The sequence below is a fragment of the Nerophis ophidion genome, linkage group LG02 (genome assembly GCF_033978795.1).
Source record: "Nerophis ophidion isolate RoL-2023_Sa linkage group LG02, RoL_Noph_v1.0, whole genome shotgun sequence".
Taxonomy (NCBI): Eukaryota; Metazoa; Chordata; class Actinopteri; order Syngnathiformes; family Syngnathidae; genus Nerophis; species Nerophis ophidion.
Window position 1 is genome coordinate 12949947 of NC_084612.1, and position 27001 is coordinate 12976947.

The 27001-nt window shown below is 38.7% G+C and overlaps 1 protein-coding gene across 2 annotated transcripts; it reads left to right on the forward strand.

Moving 5' to 3' along the window:
- Positions 1-1844: 1844 nt before the first annotated feature.
- On the forward strand, positions 1845-24718 carry LOC133536881 (trans-1,2-dihydrobenzene-1,2-diol dehydrogenase-like). Of its 2 annotated transcripts, none has more exons than XM_061877557.1 (7): positions 1845-2062; positions 8765-8876; positions 8973-9136; positions 14487-14736; positions 14806-14930; positions 15076-15226; positions 23006-24718. In XM_061877557.1, the coding sequence occupies exons 1-7, from the start codon at positions 1973-1975 to the stop codon at positions 23101-23103; spliced, it is 990 nt and encodes a 329-aa protein (XP_061733541.1). In that variant the 5' UTR covers positions 1845-1972; the 3' UTR covers positions 23104-24718. The 2 variants fall into 2 exon arrangements, with proteins under 2 accessions (XP_061733541.1, XP_061733533.1); XM_061877549.1 differs by lacking the exon at positions 23006-24718 and adding an exon at positions 15308-22802.
- Positions 24719-27001: the final 2283 nt, after the last annotated feature.

Below are 27001 nucleotides of genomic sequence, written 5' to 3' on the forward strand. Positions count from 1 at the left end.
AATTAAGTATTGGTGACGGTTTTTGAATGCATCTTTAAAGTGATTTAGAGGTAGAATAGATTGCTGGCCACCTAGAGCTAACTGATTTTGACATGTTAGACTGAAAAAAATGCACAAAAAAACGTTGTCCTCTTGTTTCTTGGAATGATTGTGAACGATGGGCAAAATTCCAAAAAATGTTCAGTTCCATACACAAGGCACATACACACACTCTGGTGAAACATCTCAACAATCAGTCACTGGTAGTAAAACTCCTGCTTTTCTCATGGCCCAAATAATTTACAGTAACACTATACATAATCATAATACCAGGGAGTCTAGTGAGGGGCATTTTGTACTCCCTCGTCCCAGGAAGAATGCTTTGCGGAAATCTTTTATCTCTAGATCTGTATCGCTCTGGAATAAACTGCCTCTAATTCTCACCGGCATTGAAAAGAAACAGTTTTTTTTAAAAGGAAAGTAATATTTTCTCTGAGTCTGTAAATTACTTTTCGTGTTGATGATTTCTGTTTGGTTTTGTATTGTGTAGTTATATTTATATTGTAATGAATATTCTGTGACTGTAAATTGTTTGATTGTGTTCTTATTGATGTTTTTATTTTTATTTTTCTGTATTGTGTACTTATAATTATATGCTTTTACCTGTAATTGTATTGAGTTTGTGGACCCCAGGAAGACTAGTGGGTTGTTGTGGCAACCAGCTAATGGGGATCCTTTCCCCTAGTAATTAATTATATTTATCATAGATTAAGATGACATTTGTCACCACATGTTCTGTCATTTGTTTTACGCTTTGAATAGTGTAATTTTATTGAATTAATTTTCATTATATTTTCCACATATTTTATAGGAAATTGTCAGGAAAAAACTTTTTTCCTATGTGTTTTATTTTCATTTCTTCCACACAACTAAACAGGATATTCATGTTATTTTGTTGACCATTTTGCTTGATGAGCAGTACAAAATATAAGAAACACGTCAGTATGATGCAGCGCAAACTCCCAGCATGACAATAAAACCTTGGGAATCAAAAGCAAGCATGATGGTTGTTTGCAAATGCAGGATGTTTGTGTCAGTGGGTCTCATTGTAGTGTGACTGGCGAAAACATTCCTGTTAAATGACTTCTGTTTTTTGGATGTTGCAACAGATGAGTGTGTCACATTTACACATGTAATAATGCCTCCCGCTTTACTTTACCATACTCTTTGACCCAATTGATGTTTACCTTATTTATGGTGTAGAGCAGGGGTCCCCAAACTAAGGCCAGCATCCAAAATCCAGCCCGCGGGAAGTCCGAAGTTTAAAAAATATATATATTCTAATTCTAATAACTATTTATGAAATCTGTCCTTTCTAATCCATTTAACACCACCTTGTTACTCTCGGTGTCTCCAGGCATGTCATATTTTCTAAAAATGCATTTTCTTATCGATAACATAACATCATTGCGCTCACGCCGCAGTGTCAGGCAAGCACGCAAGTGCCCACTTTTTCAGTCAATTATTGCGCGAGGAATATAAATATAAATATAAATATATATATATATATCTACATATACAGCCCGGCCCCGGCCGACCCAATGCGGAACCCAAGACAAAAAGTTTGGGGACCCCTGGTGTAGAGCATACCGGATTTGGGGTTATTCTACATTTGCACAAGGAGTCACATAGACAACATACTCGGCCTTAAAATGTGAATGTTTCTAGCTCTAATGATTACACTGCCCTTAGGTAAATACCTAAGGGCATTTTTTTTTTTTTAACCACAAGAGGAAAAAAAAACATTTCAAAATGGGAGGGTTGAAACCTGACACGCCACATATATATAGCTGTGTGAGTGGGTGATGAGCAGAAATAACCTTAATTTCCAGTCGAACATTGTTGGATGATGGCGCTGTAGACCAGCAGAGTAGTGTTTTAATATGCTGCTCTTTGTGCCAAAAGATCTTTGTGCCAAAGGATCTTTGTAGACATGGCAACCAGATGGGGAATCTGCAGCGCAGGCAAGATCAGCCATGACTTCATGGTGGCTATGAAAACTCTTCCACCTGAAGATCACCAGGTATTTTCACTACAAGATGCTCAGACACGCATGCTTTTGCAATTAAATGGGAACTGCACTTTTGAGGGGGAAATTTTGCTTATTATTACAATCATTATGAGATACAAGAAAATGTATGAACAGTAATGGGAGCAATCAATTCTAACTCTAAATCACTTTAAAAATGCATTAAAAAACATCAACAATAATTCATTTATGTTCCGGAACCCAGCCAAGCTGTAGCGACATTGTGGTTGTAAGAGTGAACACTGAGGAACTCTTTTTCTAGCGTAGAAAAACACGTTGGAGTGCTTCGGTATTCGCCATAAAAGCTATCTTCTAGCTTCTATGTCAGTACGAAACACGTTTGAGTTTGTAATGCACAACACTGTGATAAGACACCAATCTGTACTGTATGAAAAACATGAACAATCATATTACAGAATCTATAAAGTATCGCACATTTAATCTTTTGTTTCTACACAGCTCGCCAGACAGTGCATGACGTGCTGCATGTATCATGATCAATATCAAAGTGCCGCGGATGTTTTGTCTGGTTTATTTGGGGCAAGCACTCTATTTAAGTCGAAATAGCATGTAATCAAGATACACAATTTTTTGACGGATGAAAATTCACAACCTTATCTTTTTAAAGCTGAATAAACTGAGGATGAACTGTTGCTTCTACAAACCCTGTTTCTATATGAGTTGGGAAATTGTGTTAGATGTATATATATGAACGGAATACAATAATTTATGACTCCTTTTCAACCCGTATTCTAATGAATGCACTACAAAGACAACATGTTTGATGTTCAAACTTTATTTTTTTTTGCAAATAATAATTAACTTTGAATTTCATGGCTGCAACACGTGCCAAAGTAGTTGAGTTGAGTTGAGTTGAGTTGAGTTTAGTTTGAGTTTATTTTGAACATGCAAGCATACAACATGATACATCACAATTTCCAGTTTCTCTATTCAACATGTTCAAAAAGGAATAGGAAGAAGCAGAGCTTATTTAATCCTACCCCTTTTCTTTTACATAACAGTTGCTAAAACTTTTGTTCACTTCCTGTTCTCAATGTATTCACATTACACTCTAAGTAATCACAATAAAAATAAATATATAAATAATTGGTGAAGTAAATTTTATTCCGTACGATGAGATAAGTAAGATTATTTTAAGAATGAAAGAATGAATGGGTGAATAAAATCAGAATGTTTATCATGGTTCTTCTTTTTTGTACTTTGTAAACACTTTTAAGTTTGAAGAGTTTCTTGAAGTGGATGATATTAGTACATTGTTTGATTGCTTTGCTTAATACAGTCTATAATTGAATTCCACATACTGATATACTAAAGGTCTTAAGTGTTGTACGTGCCTACAAATGTTTTAAATTACATTTTCTGTAGTTGGTGTTATATCACCTTTTCTCTTAACAACACTCAATAAACGTTTGGGAACTGAGGAAACTAATTGTTGAAGCTTTGAAAGTGGAATTATTTCCCATTCTTGTTTTATGCAGAGCTTCAGTCGTTCAACAGTCTGGGGTCTCTGCTGTCGTATTTTACGCTTCATAATGCCCCACACATTTTCGATGGGAGACAGGTCTAGACTGCAGGCGGGGCAGGAAAGTACCCACACTCTTTTTTTTTTTTACGAAGCCACGCTGTTGCAACAGCTGAAATAGGCAGGGGCGTCCATGAAAAAGACGGCGCTTGGATGGCAGCATATGTTGTTCCAAAACCTGTATGTACCTTTCAGGATTAATGATGCCTCCACAAATGTGTAAGTTACCCATGCCTTGGCCACTAATTCACCCCCATACCATCACAGATACTGGCTTTTGAACTTTGCGTCGATAACAGTCTGGATGGTTTGCTTCCCCTTTGGTCTGGATGACACGATGTCGAATATTTCCACAAACAATTTGAAATGTGGACTTGTCAGACCACAAAACACTTTTCCACTTTGCATCAGTCCATCTTAGATGATCTTGGGCCCAGAGAAGCTGGCAGCGTTTCTGGATGTTGTTGATAAATGGCTTTCGCTTTGTATAGTAGAGCTTTAACTTGCACTTTCAGATGTAGCGACGAACTGTATTGAGTGACAGTGGTTTTCTGAAGTGTTCCTGAGCCCATGTGGTGATATCCTTTAGAGATTGATGTCGGTTTTTGATACAGTGCCGTCTGAGGGATCGAAGGCAACGGTCATTGAATGTTGGTTTCCGGCCATGCCGCTTACCTGGAGTGATTTCTCCAGATTCTCTGAACCTTTTGATGATATCTTGGACCGTAGATTTTGAAATCCCTAAATTTCTTGCAGTTGCACTTTGAGAAACGTTGTTCTTAAACTACTTGACTATTTGCTCACGCAGTTGTGGACAAAGGGGTTTACCTCGGCCCATCCTTTCTTGTGAAATGCTGAGCATTTTTTGGGAAGCTGTTTTTATACCCAATCATCGCACCCACTTGTTCCCAATTAGCCTGCACACCTGTGGGATGTTCCAAATAAGTGTTTGATGACCATTCCTCAACTTTATCAGTATTTATCGCCACCTTTCCCAACTTCTTTTTCACGTGTTGCCGGCATCAAATTCTAAAGATAATGATTATTTGAAAAAAATAAATGTTTATCAGTTTGAACATCAAATATGTTGTCTTTGTAGCATATTCAACTGAATATGGGTTGAAAATGATTTGCAAAGCAGTGTATTCCGTTTATATTTACATCTAACACAATTTCCAAACTCATATGGAAACGGAGTTTGTAGATGCCACCACAAAGAAGAAGGGGAATTATTGGAGCAGACAAACTCTATCATTATGAAACATTGGAGCAGACAAAGTCTATCGGTATATTCTGCTTCAAAAAGATAAGGTTGTGACTCTTAATTTGTCCAAAAATAGTCGTTTGCGTTGTCTGTTACCAAGTCTGCCATGTCTCGAAGACACACAAGCGTTTTGTTTCTGGAAGTCGGAACACACATTTTTTGCTGGAAGTCGGACGTGCGCTGCTAAGGAAACGGAAATCATTGCGCGGAAGAATTTGGTCAATTTGATTACAGTTATCGAAATACGGTAAATATTGTACATATTGCATATTGTTATGAACGTGTCTGTTACTACATTATATATATACTTGCAGAGTGTATACAAAACGTTGATGGAGGGTTTTGAAGTTGTTTTAGAGGACTTTGAAGGCTACAACGATGACTCCAAGCGTTTTTATCATCTTTAATATCCTGATAAAAAAAGGCGTTTGTTATTGTTTATCGTCATGATTGTGAACAATAGGCAAAAATCCTCCAAAAAGTGCAATTCCCTTTTAAGCGAAGGATACCATTGCTGCAGAATGTTTGTGTTTTTCTTATGGTTGTGAAGCTCTGTTTTCGTCTCACACAGAATTGTTCAAATGTTTATACACATTTAAAAATATACAAGTGTAGAAAATGGATGGATGGCATTTTTTAACATTCTAACCAAAAATCTGAAACATGTGTGATGTATAGATTTCTCAAATAAATGTCATTTTGTGGAACTTTTCAGTAGTGTTTTCTGGAGTAAAGAACCATATTTTGTAACTGTAGTTTAAATGGATGGGCAGCTCATGAACCGCATGACCCCTCCTTGTCAATCCTGTAAAGCAGGTAATTCATTTGAGCCAAGAAAAACATGTAACATGACACAAAGTAAGTAGATGCATTAATAAACTAATTTAAAGTATTTTATAATTGTGTATATTTAGCACAGAACTGGGAGGTCAAGCATGCTGCATTTTTAATTTGAAGAAACTCCTGTCGCAATACCAATTCTGTTAGGCAAACAAATAGTTTATAGCGGGGCAAACAAGTACACCAAGCAAGAGGTACACGGTAAAAGGTAAAACAAACGTGAGTAAAATAGACAATTGGTAACCCTGCTTAAAATGCTGCATGAGACACTGCACAGTGAGGGTTGGACTCGACCAAGGCTGCCCTTTTTCAACCATTCTGTTCATTACGTTTATGGACAGAATTTCGAGGCGCAGTCAGGGCGTTGCGGGGATCCGGTCTGGTGGCTGCAGGATTAGGTCTCTGCTTTTTGCAGATGATCCGGCCAGCATCTTTAGTTCTCACTGGGTCGGTTCGCAGCCAAGTGTGAAGCGAATGGGATGAGAATCAGCGCCTCCAAAGTCCGAGTCCATGGTTCTCACCCGGAAAAGAGTGGAGTGCCATATCCGGGTTCGGGAAGAGATCTTACCCCATGTGGAGGAGTTCTAGTACCTCCGAGTCTTGTTCGCGAGTGAGGGAAGAGTGGATTATGAGATCGACAGGCGGATCGGTGCGGCGTTTTAAGTAATGCCGAACCTGTATCGATCCGTTGTGGTGAAGAATTGATTAACGTGGACCCTGACTTAAACAAGTTGAAAAACTTATTCGGGTGTTACCATTTGGAGGTCAATTGTACGCAATATGTACTGTACTGTGCAATCTACTAATAAAAGTATCAATCAATCAATCAAGGAACTGAGCCGGGAGCAAAGCTCTCAATTTACCAGTCGATCTACGTTCCCATCCTCACCTATGGTCATGAGCTTTGGGTTATGACCGAAAGGACAAGATCACGGGTACAAGCGGCCAAAATAAGTTTCCTCCGCAGGGTCGCGGGGCTCTCCCTTAGAGATAGTGTGAGAAGATCTGCCATCCAGGGGGAGCTCAAAGTAAAGCCGTTGTTCCTCCACATCAAGAGGAGCCAGATGAGGTGGTCAGGACGCCACCAGAACGCCTCCCGAGGGAGGTGTTTAGGGCACGTCCGACCAGTAAGAGGCCACGGGGAAGACCCAGGACACGTTGGAAAGACTATGTGTCCCGGCTGGCCTTGGGAACACCTCGGGATCCCCCGGGAGGAGCTGGTCGAAGTGGCTGGGGAGAAGGAATACTGGGCTTCTCTGCTAAGGCTGCTGCCCCTGCAACCCGACCTCGGATAAGCGGAAAAAAATGGATGAATGAATGGACACTGTACATTGATATAGTTATGTGAAACTGATTGTCTTCTGTGCAAGTTTAAAGAGAGTGAACAGTGGAAATTAAAAATTAGATAGTTAATACATAGAAGCATTTTTATGTATGCTTTATTTTGTTTTTTGTTTAATTCTAGATGTGCTGTGACTTAAAGTTGAATTGCTTTGTAGATACACTGACATTGAGTCTAAGTTCATTGTGTTCTTCATGGTGTTTTTGAAACTGCTCCAATTTTTTCCTCTGAATTTTTAACTGACTTGAAGTGTTATGTCAAGAGGATTATTTGTAATATGTACATTTTCAGAATGTGCTTGTTCTATTTTGGTCCGAAAGTAAAATAAAGAAAACAATCTGAAGTTGTCGTAGTTGTGTTTTTAAGTTATGTCATGATTTTACACCTCCGGCCCACTGGGGTATAGATTTGCCTCCATGCGACCCCTGACCTAAAATGAGTTTGACAACCATGGTAATAATGGTAAGAAGCTTGCTGGTGGTGTTCTTATATGTTTTGTTTAAAAAAAAAAAATTAGAGCAAGTTGCAAACAGCCTTTTTAATCAGTTAAAGGCCTACTGAAACCCACTACCACCGACCACGCAGTCTGATAGTTTATATATCAATGATGAAATATTAACATTGCAACACATACCAATAAAGCCTTTTTAGTTTACTAAATTGCCCGCAAGTTTCTTGTTGAAAACGTCGCGGAATGATAATGCGTTCGCATGACGTCACTGACTGTCAGGAAATATTAGCACAGCACCACTCGCGGCTAAAAGTTGTCTGCTTTAACCGCGTAATTACACAGTATTTTGGACATCTGTGTTGCTGAATCTTTTGCAATTTGTTCATTTAATAATGGAGACTATAAAAAACAATGCTGTTGGCGGAAAGCGGTGGATTGCAGCTGTCTTTAGCACCGAGACACAGCCGATGTTTCTTTGTTTGTTGTGAAGCGGAGCGGTCAAGCTAACATGTTTTCTCTACGTCAACCAGCATGTTTTCGGACGGGGAAATTGTGATATATATCTTACCGGAGAAATCATTGGATTATTCATCGTCCTGCAGCAGCGGCAGCTGTGAGCTTGGCTCCTCGGCTTCTCTCTGAGACACTTCGTGTTCACCGCAGCCATCCGACCTCGAGGTATGTCTTTACAATCTTTTACAATCTTTAAAATCTCACTAAAACACTATTAAAACAATAAGCAGATAAGGGATCTTCCAGAATTATCCTAGTAAATCTGTCCAATTACATCTGAAACTCTCACACTGCCGTCGCCCGGAGCCGTCGCTTTTTTAAAATTTTTTCTATTCCTTCACTATCAATATCCTAATTCACAAATCTTTCATCCTCGCTCAAATTAATGGGGAAATTGTCGCTTTCTCGGTCCGAATTGCTCTTACTGCTAGTGGCTCCCATTAAAAACAATGGGAATATGTGTGGAGCCCTGCAACCAGTGACATCACGCGCACATACTTCCGGTACAGGCACGGCTTTTCTATGAGCGACCAAAAGTTGCGAACTTTATCGTCGATGTTCTCTACTAAATCCTTTCAGCAAAAATATGGCAATATCGCGAAATGATCAAGTATGACACATAGAATGGACCTGCTATTCCCGTTTAAATAAGAAAATCTCATTTCCGTAGGCCTTTAAGCAAGTGAGTTTGGACTTTTTTTTTTTTTTATGGATTTTAAAATACTTTTAATTATGTTACGCAGGCTGTGGCTGTAGCAGCCCGCAGACTGGATGATGCAAAGCAGTTTGCAAAAACTCACGGCATCCCTCGAGCATATGGAACCTACGAAGAGCTGGCCAAGGATCCCAATATTGGTCAGTGTTTATAGCAAGCCTACTGGTGTCTATGTAGTCTGATATCCTTTAGTAGTTTTTTTTTTAGAGTTAGTTTTTTTTTGTGTCTGTGTGCAGATGTGATATACATCGGCACCATTCCGACCACCCACCTGAGCTCCTGTTTGCTCTTCTTGAATGCCAAGAAGCCTGTCTTGTGTGAGAAGTCTCTGGCCATGACCACCAAGGAGGTTAAGGAGATCCTGGCCTGTGCTAAGAAGAACAATGTCTTTCTCATGGAGGTAATCACCAACACAGAAGCTCGAATTGAAAGAAAAGGAACTATAATTATTTTATTCCCCGGTCAAACTGTTGCCATCATATAACCTTTATTAAAACCCTTGTGCAACCTTAAAGGGACGGCGTGGCGCAGTGGGAGAGTGGCCGTGCGCAACCCAAGGGTCCCTGGTTCAAATCCCACCTAGTACCAACCTCGTCACGTCCGTTGTGTCCTGAGCAAGACACTTCACCCTTGCTCCTGATGGGTGCTGGTTGGCGCCTTGCATGGCAGCTCTCTCCATCAGTGTGTGAATGTGTGTGTGAATGGGTAAATGTGGAAGTAGTGTCAAAGCGCTTTGAGTACCTTGAAGGTAGAAAAGCGCTATACAAGTACAACCCATTTATAAAGATTGACGATATACACACTTAATCTTGGGATCCCGAAGGGACCCGCTCATATGTCAGCAATAATTAACATGTTTTTCTTTTCTTTGAGGTTGGGTAATTACAGCCTCAAATGTGTCAATAGTTAATGAAAAAATTGATTTCAATACAATAGACAAGTAAACTTTATTTTTTTTACAGTGTCACCTGAGCTAGAGTGAGAGAGAAAGGAGGCAGGACTCGGTTGAGTTAATATAAGTATTTTTTATATGGCTCACATATATATATATATATATATATATATATATATATATATATATACATATATATATATATATATATATATACATATATATATATATATATATATATATATATATATATATATATGTATATATATATATATATATATATATATTCGGCATTCGACCGTGTCCCTCGGGAAGTCCTGTGGGGAGTGCTCAGAGAGTATGGGGTATCAGACTGTGTTATTGTGGCGGCCCGCTCCCTGTACGATCAGTGCCAGAGCTTGGTCCGCATTGCCGGCAGTAAGTCGAACACGTTTCCAGTGAGGGTTGGACTCCGCCAAGGCTGTCCTTTGTCACCGATTCTGTTCATAACTTTTATGGACAGAATTTCTAGGCGCAGTCAAGGCGTTGAGGAGTTCCGGTTTGGTGACCGCAGGATTAGGTCTCTGCTTTTTGCAGATGATGTGGTCCTGATGGCTTCATCTGACCGGGATCTTCAGCTCTCACTGGATCAGTTTGCAGCCGAGTGTGAAGCGACCGGAATGAGAATCAGCACCTCCAAGTCCATGGTTCTGGCCCGGAAAAGGGTGGAGTGCCATTTCCGGGTTGGGGAAGAGACCCTGCCCCAAGTGGAGGAGTTCAAGTACCTAGGAGTCTTGTTCACGAGTGAGGGAAGAGTGGATCGTGAGATCGACAGGCGGATCGGTGCGGCGTCTTCAGTAATGCAGACATTGTACCGATCCGTTGTGGTGAAGAAGGAGCTGAGCCGGAAGGCAAAGCTCTCAATTTACCGGTCGATCTACGTTCCCATCCTCACCTATGGTCATGAGCTTTGGGTCATGACCGAAAGGATAAAATCACGGGTACAAGCGGCCGAAATGAGTTTCCTCCGCCAGGTGGCGGGGCTCTCCCTTAGAGATAGGGTGAGAGGCTCTGCCATCCGGGAGGAACTCAAAGTAAAGCCGCTGCTCCTCCACATCGAGAGGAACCAGATGAGGTGGTTCGGGCATCTGGTCAGGATGCCACCCGAACGCCTCCCTAGGGAGGTGTTTAGGGCACGTCCAACCGGTAGGAGGCCACGGGGAAGACCCAGGACACGTTGGGAAGATTATGTCTCCCGGCTGGCCTGGGAACACCTCGGGATCCCCCGGGAAGAGCTAGACGAAGTGGCTGGGGAAAGGGAAGTCTGGGTTTCCCTGCTAAGGCTGTTGCCCCCGCGACCCGACCTCGGATAAGCGGAAGAAGATGGATGGATGGATGGATGATCTGCCGTTTCTTTTCTTTTTCTGCTATGTCCCACTCTCCCTGTGGAGGGGGTCCGGTCCGATCCGGTGGCCATGTACTGCTTGCTTGTGTATCGGCTGGGGACATCTCTGCGCTGCTGATCCGCCTCCGCTTGGGATGTTTTCCTGCTGGCTCCGCTGTGAACGGGACTCTCGCTGCTGTGTTGGATCCGCTTTGGACTGGACTCTCGCGACTGTGTTGGATCCATTATGGATTGAACTTTCACAGTATCATGTTAGACCCGCTCGACATCCATTGCTTTCCTCCTCTCCAAGGTTCTCATAGTCATCATTGTCACCGACGTCCCACTGGGTGTGAGTTTTCCTTGCCCTTATGTGGGCCTACCGAGGATGTCGTAGTGGTTTGTGTTGTTGTTTGTGCTGCCCTTTGAGACACTAGTGATTTAGGGCTATATAAGTAAACATTGATTGATTGATTGATATATATATATATATATGTTATATGTATATTTGTACACACATATATATATACAGTGTGTATATATATATATATATATATATATATGTATATATATATATATATATATATATATATATATATATATATATATATATATATATAAATATATATATATAGTCAAGGTTTCTGTGTTTTTTTTCCCGTTATACAATGCTCAATACTGGGGTAGAGCGGAATAAACGTTAGGTCCAATAAAATACAGAGGTTATATCATCCCTACAAACCCATTTTGCAGGGGATTTTATATATAAAATTGTATATAAACCCACGATGGCCAAAGAAGTGCAATATGTTGATTTTATACATATAATTTTTCCTGACCTAACATCCATCCATCCATTTTCTACCTCTTATTCCCTTTTGGGGTCACGGGGGGCGCTGGCTATATATATATATATATATATATATATATATATATATATATATATATATATATATATATATATATATATATATATATATATATATATGTGTGTATTGCTGCAGCCGTGGTCATGTAGCGATATACATTATAGTATTATGAGTGTCATGGTCCAAGTCTTGGACCATGTCATATTCTGGTTTTGTTTCTGTTTTGTTATCACAGCCTGTTTTGTATTTGACATCTTTAGTTGCCGGTTGCACTTCCTGGTTTGTTTCGGTTGCCTAGTTACGCATTTAGTGTCACCTGTTTCTGGTTTTTGATCACGCGCACCTGCCCCTGATGATTTCTGCCCCTATATATGCCTGTCTTTGTTTGCCTTTCGTTCTCGGACTATAGTTTGCCTCACGCAACAGATGACGTCTCATTCACGCATTGTGGTAAAGTACTTTTGTTATTCGATTAGCTTCCAGGCTATTTTGTTTATTTCCTTGTCCCTAGTTTAGATACTAGCACTTTCTGTTCTTTCTAGCTCCTATGCTAAGTTCTGTTGGTTTGTCTATAGTGCCTTATGCAAGTGTTTTTGTTATTAGTTTGTTTTTGTAATCACAAATAAATCTTCCCTCCTACCTTAACGCTGTGTTCCATCTCTGCTGCACCACAAGAACGCAAACACACGCCACGATGCCACCCAGACGTCACAATGAGAGGCATTTCTTAAAGTCAGACTAAGTAGGACATCAATGAAGGCCTAGGTGTGAAATGCACGGCCCGCCACTGCAACCAGGGGTGGACTGGGAAAAAGATTTGGCCCCAGACTTTTTTAGTCCAGACCCGCCCAGGAGAATCCACGCACAAATACTGTGCCAGGTTTGCCAACTCACCCAACCACCAAGTCTCAGCGTTCCATGTATATACTGACCTCTTCATGGGCCCCCTGCCAAAAGCTTCTTCTAGCTTATCTGGGGGACCCTTTCACTTACCACCATCCTTAAATGGATATTCACTACTGTTGTAAATTGTAATATGGTATTGTGAATAAACTGGATTGATTGATTGATTACCGATGCAATAGATAGCACAAAATTTGCTGCTCAAGTGTTAATGGATTTAACAAAAGCATTTGACACAATCAATCACAATATCTTAATAAAAAAATTAGAATGGCATGGAATCAGAGAGTTGGTCTTGAACTGGGTAAGAATCTACATAACCAACAAGAAGCAATATGTGAAGATAGGCGAACACACTTCCAGAGGGCCGACAATATCTTGCGGCGTACCTCAAGGATCAATACTTGGATAATATTTGTTCAATCTTTAAATAAGCAGCATTTGTAAAGTTAAAAAGGACTTAAAGTCAGAATTATTTGCAGATGACACGACTGTGTTTTGTTTCAGGAGAGAACACACAGAAGCTAATACAAATAATATCAGAAGAAATGAACAAATTAAAAAGATGGTTTGAAAAAAACAGACCATCTTCGAATCTCAGCAATACTAAAATGATGCTATTCGGTAACAGTAGAAGACAAAAGTCAAACACATACAAATAGACGGAGTAGATATTGAAAGGGGGAAAGGAAAACCCATTTTTGGGTGAAATAATAGATGATAAAATGGACTGGAAACCTCATGTAAAAAATATACAAATTAAAGTGGCAAGAATCACGTCGATAATTTATAAAGCAAAAATGGGTTTTGGATCAAAAATCACTCTATATTCTCTACTGCTACAATTTTTGAGTTATTGTGTAGAACTATGGGGAAACAGCTACAAATGTGCGCTTCATTCACTAACGGTGCTACAAAAAAATTAATTAGAATAATACATAATGTTGGATATAGAGAACATAAAACACTTTATTTATTAAAACAAAAATATTGAAATTCAACGACTTGGTGCAATTGTAAACAGCTAAAAGTATGTACAAAGCAAACTTTAACCTGCCGCCTTTGAATGTACAACCATTTTTCTCAACACAAGAGGAGAAATATAACCTTAGAGGAAAATCTAATTTAAAACATTTGTATGCACGCAAGACACTTAAGACCTTTAGTATATCAGTATGTAAAATTAAATCATGGAATGGATTAAGAAAATAAATCAAACAAAGCAGGAATATGATTCAGTTTAAGAGACTGTTCAAACTACAAGTGTCCACAAAGTACAACGTAGAACAATTATGGATAGCTTGAACTTAAACAAATAAAAAAGGGAAAGTGATTATTTATGTATTTAATATTTACTTACTTATGGTAAATGTATTTATTTATTCACGGTTTTGTTACAGAGAACAAACAATTGGATAAGACTGCTATGATATTTAAAAGGGGTATGATTAAATAAACTCAGCTTCTTCCTACTCTTTATCGGACATGTTGTAATGAAACCCCTGGAAATATTTGATTTATCATATTGAAATTGTATTGTATGTTTGAAATAAACTGAACATAACTGAACATTTACTTTTTACTGATTGTCATCAGAATTAAAAAAATAATAATTCTCATCCTGACGAGATTTTCCAAGATCTCGCGTAACGTCACACATGCTTTTAACGTCTGATTTTTGAGTAACTTCACAACTTACCGCTGTTTGGTGTTTTTTTTTAAGGCCATCTGGAGCCGATTCTACCCGGCCTACAGAGAAATCAGGAAGGTTGTGGCCCAGGGCGAGATTGGCGAGGTGAGGTTGGTGAGGTCCGAGTTTGGCTTGTCCGTGTTGCCTCTGCCAAAGTTGGAGCTGAAGGAGCTGGGGGGAGGAGCCCTGCTGTACATTGGTCTCTACCCGCTGCAGTTCTCCATGATGATATACGGAGAGAGGCCTCAGAGCATCCAGACTATGGGCAAGGTTCTGCCTACTGGTAATGAAAATATGATTTTTAAAATTTTCATCTGAAAAAAAATGTGTTTGATATAAGTATGTGTTTTAGGAGTGGATGAGACCTTGGTGACAAATATGAAGTTCTCCAAGGACAGGTTGGCTGTGTTCACAAGCTCCACTGGACTGAAGCTGGCCAATGATGCCCTTGTAGTGGGCACCAAGGGATCAATCCGGGTAAATTGACTTGTTTGAACCTGCGTGGAGCCACCTGTGTGTCCATGTATATTTCGATTTGACATATAGTTGAATGGAGTTGAACACGGTGCAGTACATTCTTTTTTCCATTATATCCACATGCCATTGTCATTGTTCACCATAGATTCCATCGCACATGTGGTGCCCTGAGACTATAGTGGTGAACGGCGAGGAGAGGAATTTCCCTCTACCGAAACCCGACTTGCCCCTCAACTTCGTCCACAGCACAGGGCTGCGCTATGAAGCAGAGGAGGTCCGACAGTGTTTGCTCAAAGGTAACATTGCAGACATGCCACACACATCAATCAATCAATCAATGTTTATTTATATAGCCCTAAATCACAAATGTCTCAAAGGACTGTACAAACCACTACGACTACGACATCCTCGGAAGAACCCTCATATGGGCAAGGAAAACTCACACCCAGTGGGCAACGAGAACTCACATACTTGCCAACCATCGTGACTTTTCTGTGAGACCTACGAATTTCAATGCTCTTCGCAAAAATCTCTCGGGTCAACCATTTTCCAGAATTTCTCCCGATTTCCACCCGGACAGCAACATTGGGGGTGTGTGTGTGTGTGTGTGTGTCCGCGGACAACAACATTGGGGGTGTGCCTTCAAGGCACTGCCTTTAGCGTCCCCTACAACCTATCATCACATCCGCTTATTATCTATACCAGGGGTCGGCAACCCAAAATGTTGAAAGAGCCATATTGGACCAAAAATACAAAAACAAATCTGTTTGGAGCCGCAAAAAATTAAAAGCCATATTGCATACAGATTGTGTGTCATGAGATATAAATTGAATTAAGAGGACTTAAAGGAAACTAAATGAGCTCAAATATAGCTACAAATGAGGCATAATAATGCAATATGTACATACAACTAACGTAAATAGCATGTTAGCACAGATTAGCTTGCAGTCATGCAGTGACCAAATATGTCTGATTAGCACTCCACATAAGTCATGAACATCAACAAAACTCACCTTTGTGCATTAGTGCACAACATTATAAATTTGGTGGACAAAATAAGACAGAAAACGAAGTGGCATAAAACACGTCCTAGAAAGTCGGAGAAAGTTATGCATGTAAACAAACTACGGTGAGTTCAAGGACTGCCAAAGTTAGTAGGACAAAACGGCGCTCGCCAAATCCTTGAATCAGTGAAGCATGTTGTGGAGAAACGGAGCCGACGAGCCGACAGCAGGTGGAGGAAACCAGCATCCCTAGCCGAGATGGAGGCGAGAAGGCGGGGCGTGCGGCGGAGAGAGGAGGCGTGTCGCACTTGGAGCCGTACGGTAACAACAATCAGCGCACACCACACAGCTGTGCTCAATCACGTCATCTGCTCCTCCAGCATAAACAGGGGGAAGGAGGAACAGACAGGGGAGAGTAGGAGAAGGAACCCACTGGAGTAGACCGACCACGACCACGAAAGACGCAAACAGACGCAAACCCCGGACACTGCAAGGTGCACCGCAGACAGAAGCAGGAAACGCCCGCGCACTGCAAAGTGCCGCGACAACCAGGCAAGACTTAACAAATATTGAAATAATAAATGAAAGTCAAACCTGCTATGATGCGTGTCCTGTATCCATCGTCACTACAACCCACACATGGACGGTAGGAAGCCCGTCACAGTGGCGCCAACGTGGAAGAGACGACCGGAAGCGGAAGGCGATGACGTCATCTGGGCTTTGGTCGCGAGCTACAAAACCCTGCTCAAGGAACAGCGTCAGGAGACCCAAAGGCTGCAGGCGCTGATGAACCAGGTGGGAGGAAGCGGCGAGGATATTCACGAGGGGAAAGCCGGGGAAAACGCCGGTGGGAACACAGCAGAGAACCTCCACATGGGGGGCGGAGCTGGGCAGGCGGCATCTGCAGCAGCTGCAGCAGCAGGCCACCAGTTCGCCTGTCTAAATGGGGACGATGATGATGATGACTGCGGTGCCGAGGAGGCGCCCTCTGCTGGAGACACAGATGCACGACCAGTGGAGCGGACAGCTAGAAAAGTTGAAGAAGATGAATTAAATGAAGAAAATGATTAAGAGGAAGAAGTTGAAGATGAAGTTGGAAAATTTCAAGAAAAAGAGGAAGACAAGGTGGAAGAAAAAATTAAAGAATCTCAAGAAGGTGAGAAAGAAGACAAAGGACCTGGAGAAATGCAGGACAATGAGGATGACAAAGAAGAAGTTAAAGAAGAAGTTGAATCTCAAAAAAGTGAGGAAAAGGAAGAAATACCTGGAGAAATGCAGGAAAATGATGAAGATGTTAAAGATGAAGATGAAGAGGAAGTTGAAAAATCTCAAGAAAAAGAAATGCTTGGAGAAATGCAAGGAAAGGACTAAGTAATCAAAGAGGACAAAAAAAGTCGAAAAGACTCAAGAAAGTGAGAGGGAAGAAAGGCCTGAAAGAACTCAAGGAAATGATAAAGACAAGGGAAAAGCCAAAGAGATGCTGGCAACACTGCAGACGACCACGAGACCCACCTCAGCGCCCCGCGGTCATCTTGCCCCGCGATGGGGGGGGGGGGTCGAAAGGTCCAAATTTCCCGGTCAGGATAAAGAAAAAGAAGAAAAACAACATGGTGGTGATGAGGATGATGAGGAAGACCCGGTTGAGGGTGACGATGATTAAGAGCAGCATACTGATGATGATGACGAGGAAGACCATGGTGATGATGAAGACCATGGTGATGATGAGGATGAAGAGGAGCATGATAATGATGAAAAGGAACGTGGTGATGATGATGATGACGAAGGGGACAAGGAAAAACTTGAAGAGGACAAGGAGAAAGGCAAAGAAATTGAAGTTTGGGAAGACAAAGATCAAGGCAAAGAAGTCAGAGGGCCGCAGCAGTTTTTTTTCCGCTCCTTGAAGAAAAGGGGGGATGGAGTAAGCTCAGCCGGACTAAAGCTCGGCTTCGAACTGGCGGTGGAGGTATGTGGAGAGACGGAGCCAACGACCCGACAGTGGGCGGAGGAAAGCAGCATCCCTAGCCGAGATGGAGGAGAGAAGGCGGGGCGTGCGGCGGAGAGAGGAGGCGTGTCGCACTTGGAGCCGTACGGTAACAACAATCAGCGCACACCACACAGCTATGCGCAATCACGTCATCTGCTCCTCCAGCATAAACAGGGGGAAGGAGGAACAGACAGGGGAGAGTAGGAGAAGGAACCCACTGGAGTAGACCGACCACGACCACGAAAGACGCAAACCACGAAAGAACGATCAGACCTGAGAGACGATGCGCCCCCTCAACAGACGCAAACCCCGGACACCGCAAGGTGCACCGCAGACAGAAGCAGGAAACGCCCACGCACTGCAAAGTGCCACGACAACCAGGTAAGACTTAACAAATATTGAAATAATAAATAACAAATATTGAAATAATAAATGAAAGTCAAACCTGCTATGATGCGTCCTGTATCCATCGTCACTACAACCCACACATGGACGGTAGGAAGCCCGTCACACATGTTTAATATAAACAGTGTGCTTTATAACAATTAGGGAGGTTTGTGTCATGTTTGTCCTCCAACAGAAACTATATTAATACAAAAATATATTTTTTATATTTTTTTTCTCTCATCTTTTTCCATTTTTCATACATTTTTGAAAAAGCTCCAGAGAACCACTAGGGCGGCGCTAAAGAGCCATATGCGGCTCCAGAGCCACGGGTTGCCGACCCCTGATCTATACTAACAAGCCCAGTTACATAATATATACGGCTTTTACACACACAAGCGAATGAACGGCATACTTGATCAACAGCCATACAGGTCACACTGAGGGTGGCCGTATAAACAACTTTAACACTGTTACAAATATGCGCCACAATGTGAACCCACATCAAACAAGAATGACAAACACATTTCGGGAGAACATCCGCACCACAACACAACATAAACACAACAGAACAAACACCGTATTTGTAGTAAAGTGACTTACTCCTTATTATGCTCAACTCGAACTTTTAATGAAGCCCAACACACAAATACATTATACACAGCCGTTAGCTCTACTGCTTTCAAAACACTACTGGCCCCGTTGCCTAGGACCCCGCCTGAACCCCTTAGTGGTGGTCACGGTGCAGCCTGATTAAAAATGGCACATTAACATTGCAACGGTATTTTTCGGATTATAAATCGCTCCGGAGTATACGTCGCACCGGCCAAAAATGCATAATAAAGAAGGAAAAAAACATATATACTTCTCACTGGAGTATAAGTCTCATTTTTGGGGGAAATTTATTTGATAAAATCCTACACCAAGAATGGTATGTTAACGTAACATATTATTGTAAGAGTCATTCAAATAACTCTAACATATAGAACATGCTATACGTTTACCAAACAATCTGTCACTCCTAATCGATAAATCTGATAAAATCTTCTTCCTTGATGTCGCTTCTAAACAACTCTGCCAACTCCAAAGGTATGCGCCGCTTCCTCTTGTCGTTTTCTGCTGCATATTTCACTACGTCCAGCTTGTAATCTGCAGTACATGATTTCCTTTTCGGTGGCGTTTTTCTTCAGCCCTTCTCAGTTTTTATAAGTTACCGCCAACGTTGAAATTATCCATTTTAATAGCTACGGCAGTAGCATATAGCAGTTAGCATCCCATGACCCACAATGCACTTCTGCCATGACCCTCCCCCACCAAATTCTTATTGGTTGACGTGTATGTGACGATTGCTGACGTGTGTGTGATGATTGCTGACATTTTCTTTATCTCTTCCGCAAATGAGATAAATAATATTATTTGATATTTTACAGTAATGTGTTTATTTCACACAAGTCGCTCCGGAGTATATGTCGCACTACCGGCCAAAATATGAAAAAAACTGATTTATAATCTCAAAAATACGGTACTCAGAATCCCTTGCAGCACTAACTCCTCCGGGTCGCTACAATATACACCCCCGCTACCACTAAACTCTGCTCCCCAATCACATTATGTGTACAATATGAACTTATATTTATACATTGTATTTATTTATTTTAACCAACCATTAAATTATATAACATATACAGTATACAATGTGCTTCTGTCAGCATCTCCATTTTTTTTTTATTGTATTTCAGACATGCATAAAGATACAATATGAGGCATTACAAATTTCCTATTTAAGTGGAACCCTCACGGACAACCAACACAGACCTAAAATCCCAACATTGATGGCAGTTATGGAAATAATGGAGGAAACTACCAATGCAATAGATGGTAAACAGTGTGCAACTGCAGTGTTTATGGATCTAAACAAATAATTTGACTGATTTAATCATAATAACTTAAACAAAAAATTAGAGCTGTATGGCATCACAGGGCTGTTCTTGAACAAAGTGAGAAGCTACTTATCCAACAAGAAGCAATATGTGAAGATAGGCGAACACACGTAATATATCTTGTGGCGTACACCAGGGATCAATACTGGGACCAACATTGTTCAATTCGAATGAACGACAAATGGACAGTTACAAAAAACCTAGTTAATAATATTTGAAGACTGTACAACTGTGTTTTGTTGAGGAGAGAACACACATAAGCTAATACAAACAGGAACAGAAGAAATGAACAAATGAGAGAGATGGTTTGACCAAAAAATCTTGATCTCTTAGTAAAACTAAAGTAATCTTATTTAGTAACAGTAGAAGAGAAAGTTAAACATAAATATAAATAGAGTAAACATTAAAAGGGTAAAATAAATCTAACGTTGGGTGTAATAATAGATGATAAAATGAAAAATAATTGTTTTATAAAAATACACTTTACAATATATCAATATTGTACAGATACGGCAACAATAGCTACCAGTAGAGAATATTAAAGGATTTGTAATCTACAATATGAGTTATTGTGTAGGAATATGGGGAAGTAACTACAAATGTGTGCTTCATTCACTAACGGAGTTACAAAAAAGGCAGTTTAAAACAATATGTAATGTTTGAAATAGAGAACATTCAAACCCTATATTTACTTATTATATATAAAAAAAAGACAACTCAAGGATCTGGTGCATTTTCAAACAGCTAAAATTATGCACAAAGCCAAACTATAGCCTGCTACATAAGAATGTACATTTCTTCTTAACAAAAGATGAGAAATATAACCTTAGGGAAGAATTAAGCTTTAAACATTCATGTGCACGTACAATTTGATTGATTGATTGATACTTTTATTAGTAGATTGCACAGTACAGTACATATTCCGTACAATTGACCACTAAATGGTAACACCCGAATAAGTTTTTCAACTTGTTTAAGTCGGGGTCCACGTTAATCAATTCATGGTACAAATATATACTATCAACATAATACAGTCATCACACAAGTTAATCATCATAGTATATACATTGAATTATTTACATTATTTACAATCCGGGGGGTGGGATGAGGAGCTTCGGTTGATATCAGAACTTCAGTCATCAACAATTGCATCAACAGAGAAATGTGGACATTGAAACAGTGTAGGTCTTATTTAGTAGGATATGTACAGCCAGCAGAGAACATAGTGAGTTCAGATAGCATAAGAACAAGTATATACATTAGAAGTACATTTGAGTTGTTTATAATCCGGGGAGATGGGATGTGAATGGAGGAGGGTATTAGTAAAGTGTTGAAGTTGCCTGGAGGTGTTGTTTTAGAGCGGTTTTGAAGGAATATAGAGATCCACTTACTTTTATACCTGTTGGGAGTGCATTCCACATTGATGTGGCATAGAAAGAGAATGAGTTAAGACCTTTGTTAGATCGAAATCTGGGTTTAACGTGGTTTGTGGAGCTCCCCCTGGTGTTGTGGTTATGGCGGTCATTTACGTTAAGGAAGTAATTTGACATGTACTTCGGTATCAAGGAGGTGTAGCGGATTTTATAGACTAGGCTCAGTGCAAGTTGTTTTACTCTGTCCTCCACCCTGAGCCAGCCCACTTTGGAGAAGTGGGTTGGATTGAGGTGTGATCTGGGGTGGAGGTCTAAAAGTAACCGGATTAGCTTATTCTGGGATGTTTGGAGTCTAGATTTGAGGGTTTTGGAGGTGCTGGGGTACCAGGAGGTGCAAGCGTAATCGAAGAAGGGTTGAATGAGAGTTCCCGTTAGAATCCTCAAGGTGCTTTTGTTGACCAGAGAGGAGATTCTGTAGAGGAATCTCGTTCTTTGGTTGACCTTTTTGATCACCTTGGTTGCCATTTTATCACAGGAAAGATTAGCCTCTAGAATGGAACCTAGGTAGGTGATCTCATCTACAACACTTAAAACCTTCAGTGTTTTTAGTATGTGGAACTAAATCATGGAATGGATTGAGCGAATAAGTCAAACAAAACATTAATATGATCCAGTTTAATAAACTGTTCAACTCAAGTAAGAAGAATCCTGATTAACATCCTGAACTTTTTTAAAACGGAGATATTCTTATCAATCCCATTATGCAAATCAAACTATTTATTCATGAAAACTTCTTATAAATTTGTTTTTTTTCATGTGTTTGTGTCACAAAATGGGCCCAGGAAGTGAATAAAAAAAATGTGTCAGAAATTGCTATAATATGGAAAAGGTTAAGAATAATTAAGATGTGCTTCCTTGTTGTAATGAGACACTGGAAATATGTGATGTCCTATATTGTAATTGTACGCATGTAAGAAATAAATTAAAACTATAACCACCAAGGTTGCAGAATTCGGTGATTTCTTTTCAGTTGAAAATGTTGACTATTCTAAAGTATCGAGTGAGGAACCCTGGTACATTTATTTATATCCCGGTACATTTTTGTTTTACTAAATGTAATAATGTGCCTTTGAAACAAAAAAAAACATAACTCTCCAATTACTCACCCTCCCAAAAACAAAACAAAACATCAGTTCCTTTGACTTGTTTTTTAGATTTAAATAAAGAATGTTAGGAGATGTAGGCTTTTCTTCTGCTTGTGTGTTTATTGCAATTCATACATATAAAAAAACGTTTTTGAAAGGACAAAATTCCCATTGAAAGAGTCAAACATTTTGTGTCATCATCAGTAATATTAAATGCCATGTTATGTGTCTTTTGTCCACTGCAGGGATGAAGGAGTCCCCCCACATGTCTCACGCTGAGACTCTTCTACTGGCAGAACTCAAGGAGGAAATCCTCCAACAAGTCGGAGTAGTTTACGACTAAAGTTTTTTAAATTTTTTTCTTGGGATGTCTGGAACAAAAAAAAAACTTGCCAAAAGAGTTGAGGTATTCCTCATTTTATTCACTTAGAATAAACACCAAAGCTGACATGTGCTTGGCGACATACTCCAAATACCTGGACTCGGTCCACTCGACGCAGGTTCTTTTGATCAGAGGGAGAATGCACATGTCAGACTCTTTTTTTCGGTATTTATTAAGTTTGATTTACTCGCACACACTTTCAAAAATTATATACGATTACAGAGGCCCAGAGTTTTTATCTTTGTATGTCACCAACATTTGCCGGATTGTGTTGGACAAGAACCCCTATTCTCAAAACCCTCGGTTCTCATAAAAAAAAACAGGGGGCTACGCAGGATGAGGCCACACAGGTGTTTAAATTTGATAACTTTCTCTATCTTGTCTAATGTACAAAGTAACAGGTGCAATAAGCATGTGTTCACCACAACCTTGGGTGGTTCTCGTAGTTAACAGCTTCTTTTTAGCTTTGCTTCAGTTCCCGTTATGCACATCTACATACTTAAATGTCAGACACGAGGATATCATACGTCAAGCGGAAGGTTATACAAAAGGTCGATCATTGGTTAAGTCATTATTCAGCGTCAAGTTTACAGGATCAACACAACTCAATTTCGTATGTAATACAAGAATACTATTTTCTATACTGTACTAGCATATTTTTCAGACGACAGAGCACACCGGTATATAAACCGCACCCCCTAAATTTTAGAAGAAAGAAATATATTTCCATATATTACCCGCACCGGACTATAAGCCGCATATATATATAGTGTGAAATGACTTATTTGTTTCCAAACGGTGCCTGTAATACGGCAGTAAAACGGCTGATCAAACAAAACAGAAGTCATAGTCATGGACCTATCAGCTAGACAGATTCAATAAGTCCACGGTGACATTTTGGTGAATTTATTGAGGAATTTGTGAAACGCACTTGTAAACGTGTTAGCATATTAGCTAATGCTAACAATGTTAGCTTGATTACATTACGATAGCACCTACACATATACATGACAAAACTCCTATCAAACGTGATGGTTTAGTAAATATGAAAGGTTTTAGTTATATTGTGAAACTTACAAATGTTGTTTGTAATGATGATAAACTATAGGAGTAGAAAACACTATGGACAACTAATAGACGGAATGGCACTTGGAGTTACGGTTCAAGGCACTAAACAGAAGGAAATACTGTAGACGTTTAAGAGAGACGACTTTACAAAAGACGGCGCCATAGCGTAAACAATAACTCACATTTTCAGTGTTGCTGTCTGTGTTTTATGAAAACGATTTGTTGAAGGCAAAACACTAATGTCATTGGCGAAGAAAAATCCATAAATTAGCCGCATCGTTGTAATAAGCCGCAGGGTTCAAAGCGTACAAAAAAAGTAGCGGCTTATAGTCGTGAAAATACAGTAATCGTTATTCGCCACACATAGTGTGTGTGTGACAATCATGGGTACTTAACTTGTTATGTAAAAATATTCAATAAACGTCATTAATAGTAATCACTATTGTAGTATCTTCCCAAAAACAATTTTATTGAGCATGAATATTCAATAAACAATACTTAAAAGCAATCAATATTGTAACAAATGCAGTCTTTCTTTAAAAGAAAAAGTATTGGTTTTGAAAATGAAAAGCATCGAAAAGGTCGCTGCATAATTACATGTTTCCATGTGCCGCCCAAGTTGGAAAACGTTTGGACACCCTTGATATTGATTGTAAGGCCAAGGCCCACTTATGATGTACACAAAATGCACAAAAAACATTTGAGCCTCACAACCCTCTTTTTTTCAATACTTTTTTTAGAACATTTTCTACCCATCCCTAAATTTTCCATACGCGCCATCAATTTTCAGTTTTTTTTTTCCTCTTATTTTAATCATGAATGATAAATAGGTACGCCATTTGTAAACTTGTCTATAAAGTAGTATCTCAAATCATGACCTTAATTGATTCTGTGACGGCACTGTTAACTCAAAACCTTTGTGTCTGAAATCAGTATCTCCCATTAAAATGAATTGAAATCAGTTTAAATGTTGCTTGGCCCCAGCAAAGCAGCACAATTTTAACAGGACAAAAGAAAAATAAACTTTAAGATGTGAAATATTGTATAAAAACAATACAATGATGTTGTCGTACTACCAACTACAGTAATTGTTTAAATAATGTAAAATTAATGCATAGCATTTACCTCGGAGAGTGGACTTCTACTGTACGATCAAACACACCATCAGCAGATTTTCCATTGTTTCATTGATACATGTTTACTGATTAGATCATATTTTAACATTCTTGGCTGTCATTAGACTCACTCTGCTTAAATATGGCGCAGAATGGTCGCCTGGTTGTTAATCTGTACTGCAGAAATGGGCATTTACATCAACAATATGATTTGCTTGAGTGGCTGGACAGGACAAAAAAAAGAGGCAGCGTCGTTCTACAATGGGACATTAGCCGCTAGCGAGGAAGCTACAGTGCGTTGTTCACTTGTGATGGACACACCTCAAAAGTGTCATCAACATGCATTATCACGGTATAAAAATAGTTTTAGAAGCTCTATATCACAGGCTAATAGAATCAAAAATTGTACATAGTGTAGTTCTATATTGCACAATCCTGAATGTAGTTTTTAGTTCCAGATCCCCAGTTTTTGGTATTCGTGAAAGCGCTTGTTTTCTGAAATCCGAGGTTGTTCATGTAACTCTTGGCATTCTCTCGATGAGTTTCAAGGGGTAGTCACCTGAAATGGTTTTCACTTCACAGATGTCATAGTTTTGATGCCTTCAGTGACAATCTACAATGTATACAGTCAAACTTTTGGTCTTTACTGTATTATATATATATATATATATATATATATATATATATATATATATATATGTATGTATATATATATATATATATATATATATATGTATATATATGTATATATATGTATATGTATATGTATATATATATATGTATATGTATATGTATATATATATATGTATATATATATGTATATGTATATATATATATATATATATATATATATATATGTATATGTATATATATATATGTATATGTATATATATGTATATGTATATATATATATGTATATGTATATATATGTATATGTATATATATGTATATGTATATATATGTATATGTATATATGTATATGTATATATGTATATGTATATATATGTATATATATGTATATGTATATGTATATATATATATGTATATGTATATGTATATGTATATGTATATATATATATGTATATATATATGTATATGTATATATATATGTATATGTATATATATATGTATGTGGATATATATATATATATATGTATATATATATATATATATATATATGTATATAAATGTATATAAATGTATATATATGTATATATATGTATATATGTATATATATATGTATATATATATGTAAATATGTATATGTATATATATACATATATATATATATATATATATATATATATATATATATATATATATATATATATATATATATCTGTATATGTATATATATGTATATATGTATATGTATATGTATATATATGTGTATATGTATATATATGTATATATGTATATGTATATGTATATATATATATATGTATATATATGTATATGTATATATATATATATATATGTGTATATATATATATATATGTATATATATGTATGTATATATATATATGTATATACATAAATGTATGTATATATATGTATATATATATGTATATATACATATACGTATATATATATGTATATATTTATATATATATATACATATACGTATATATATATGTATATATATATATATATATATATATATATACAGTGGGGCA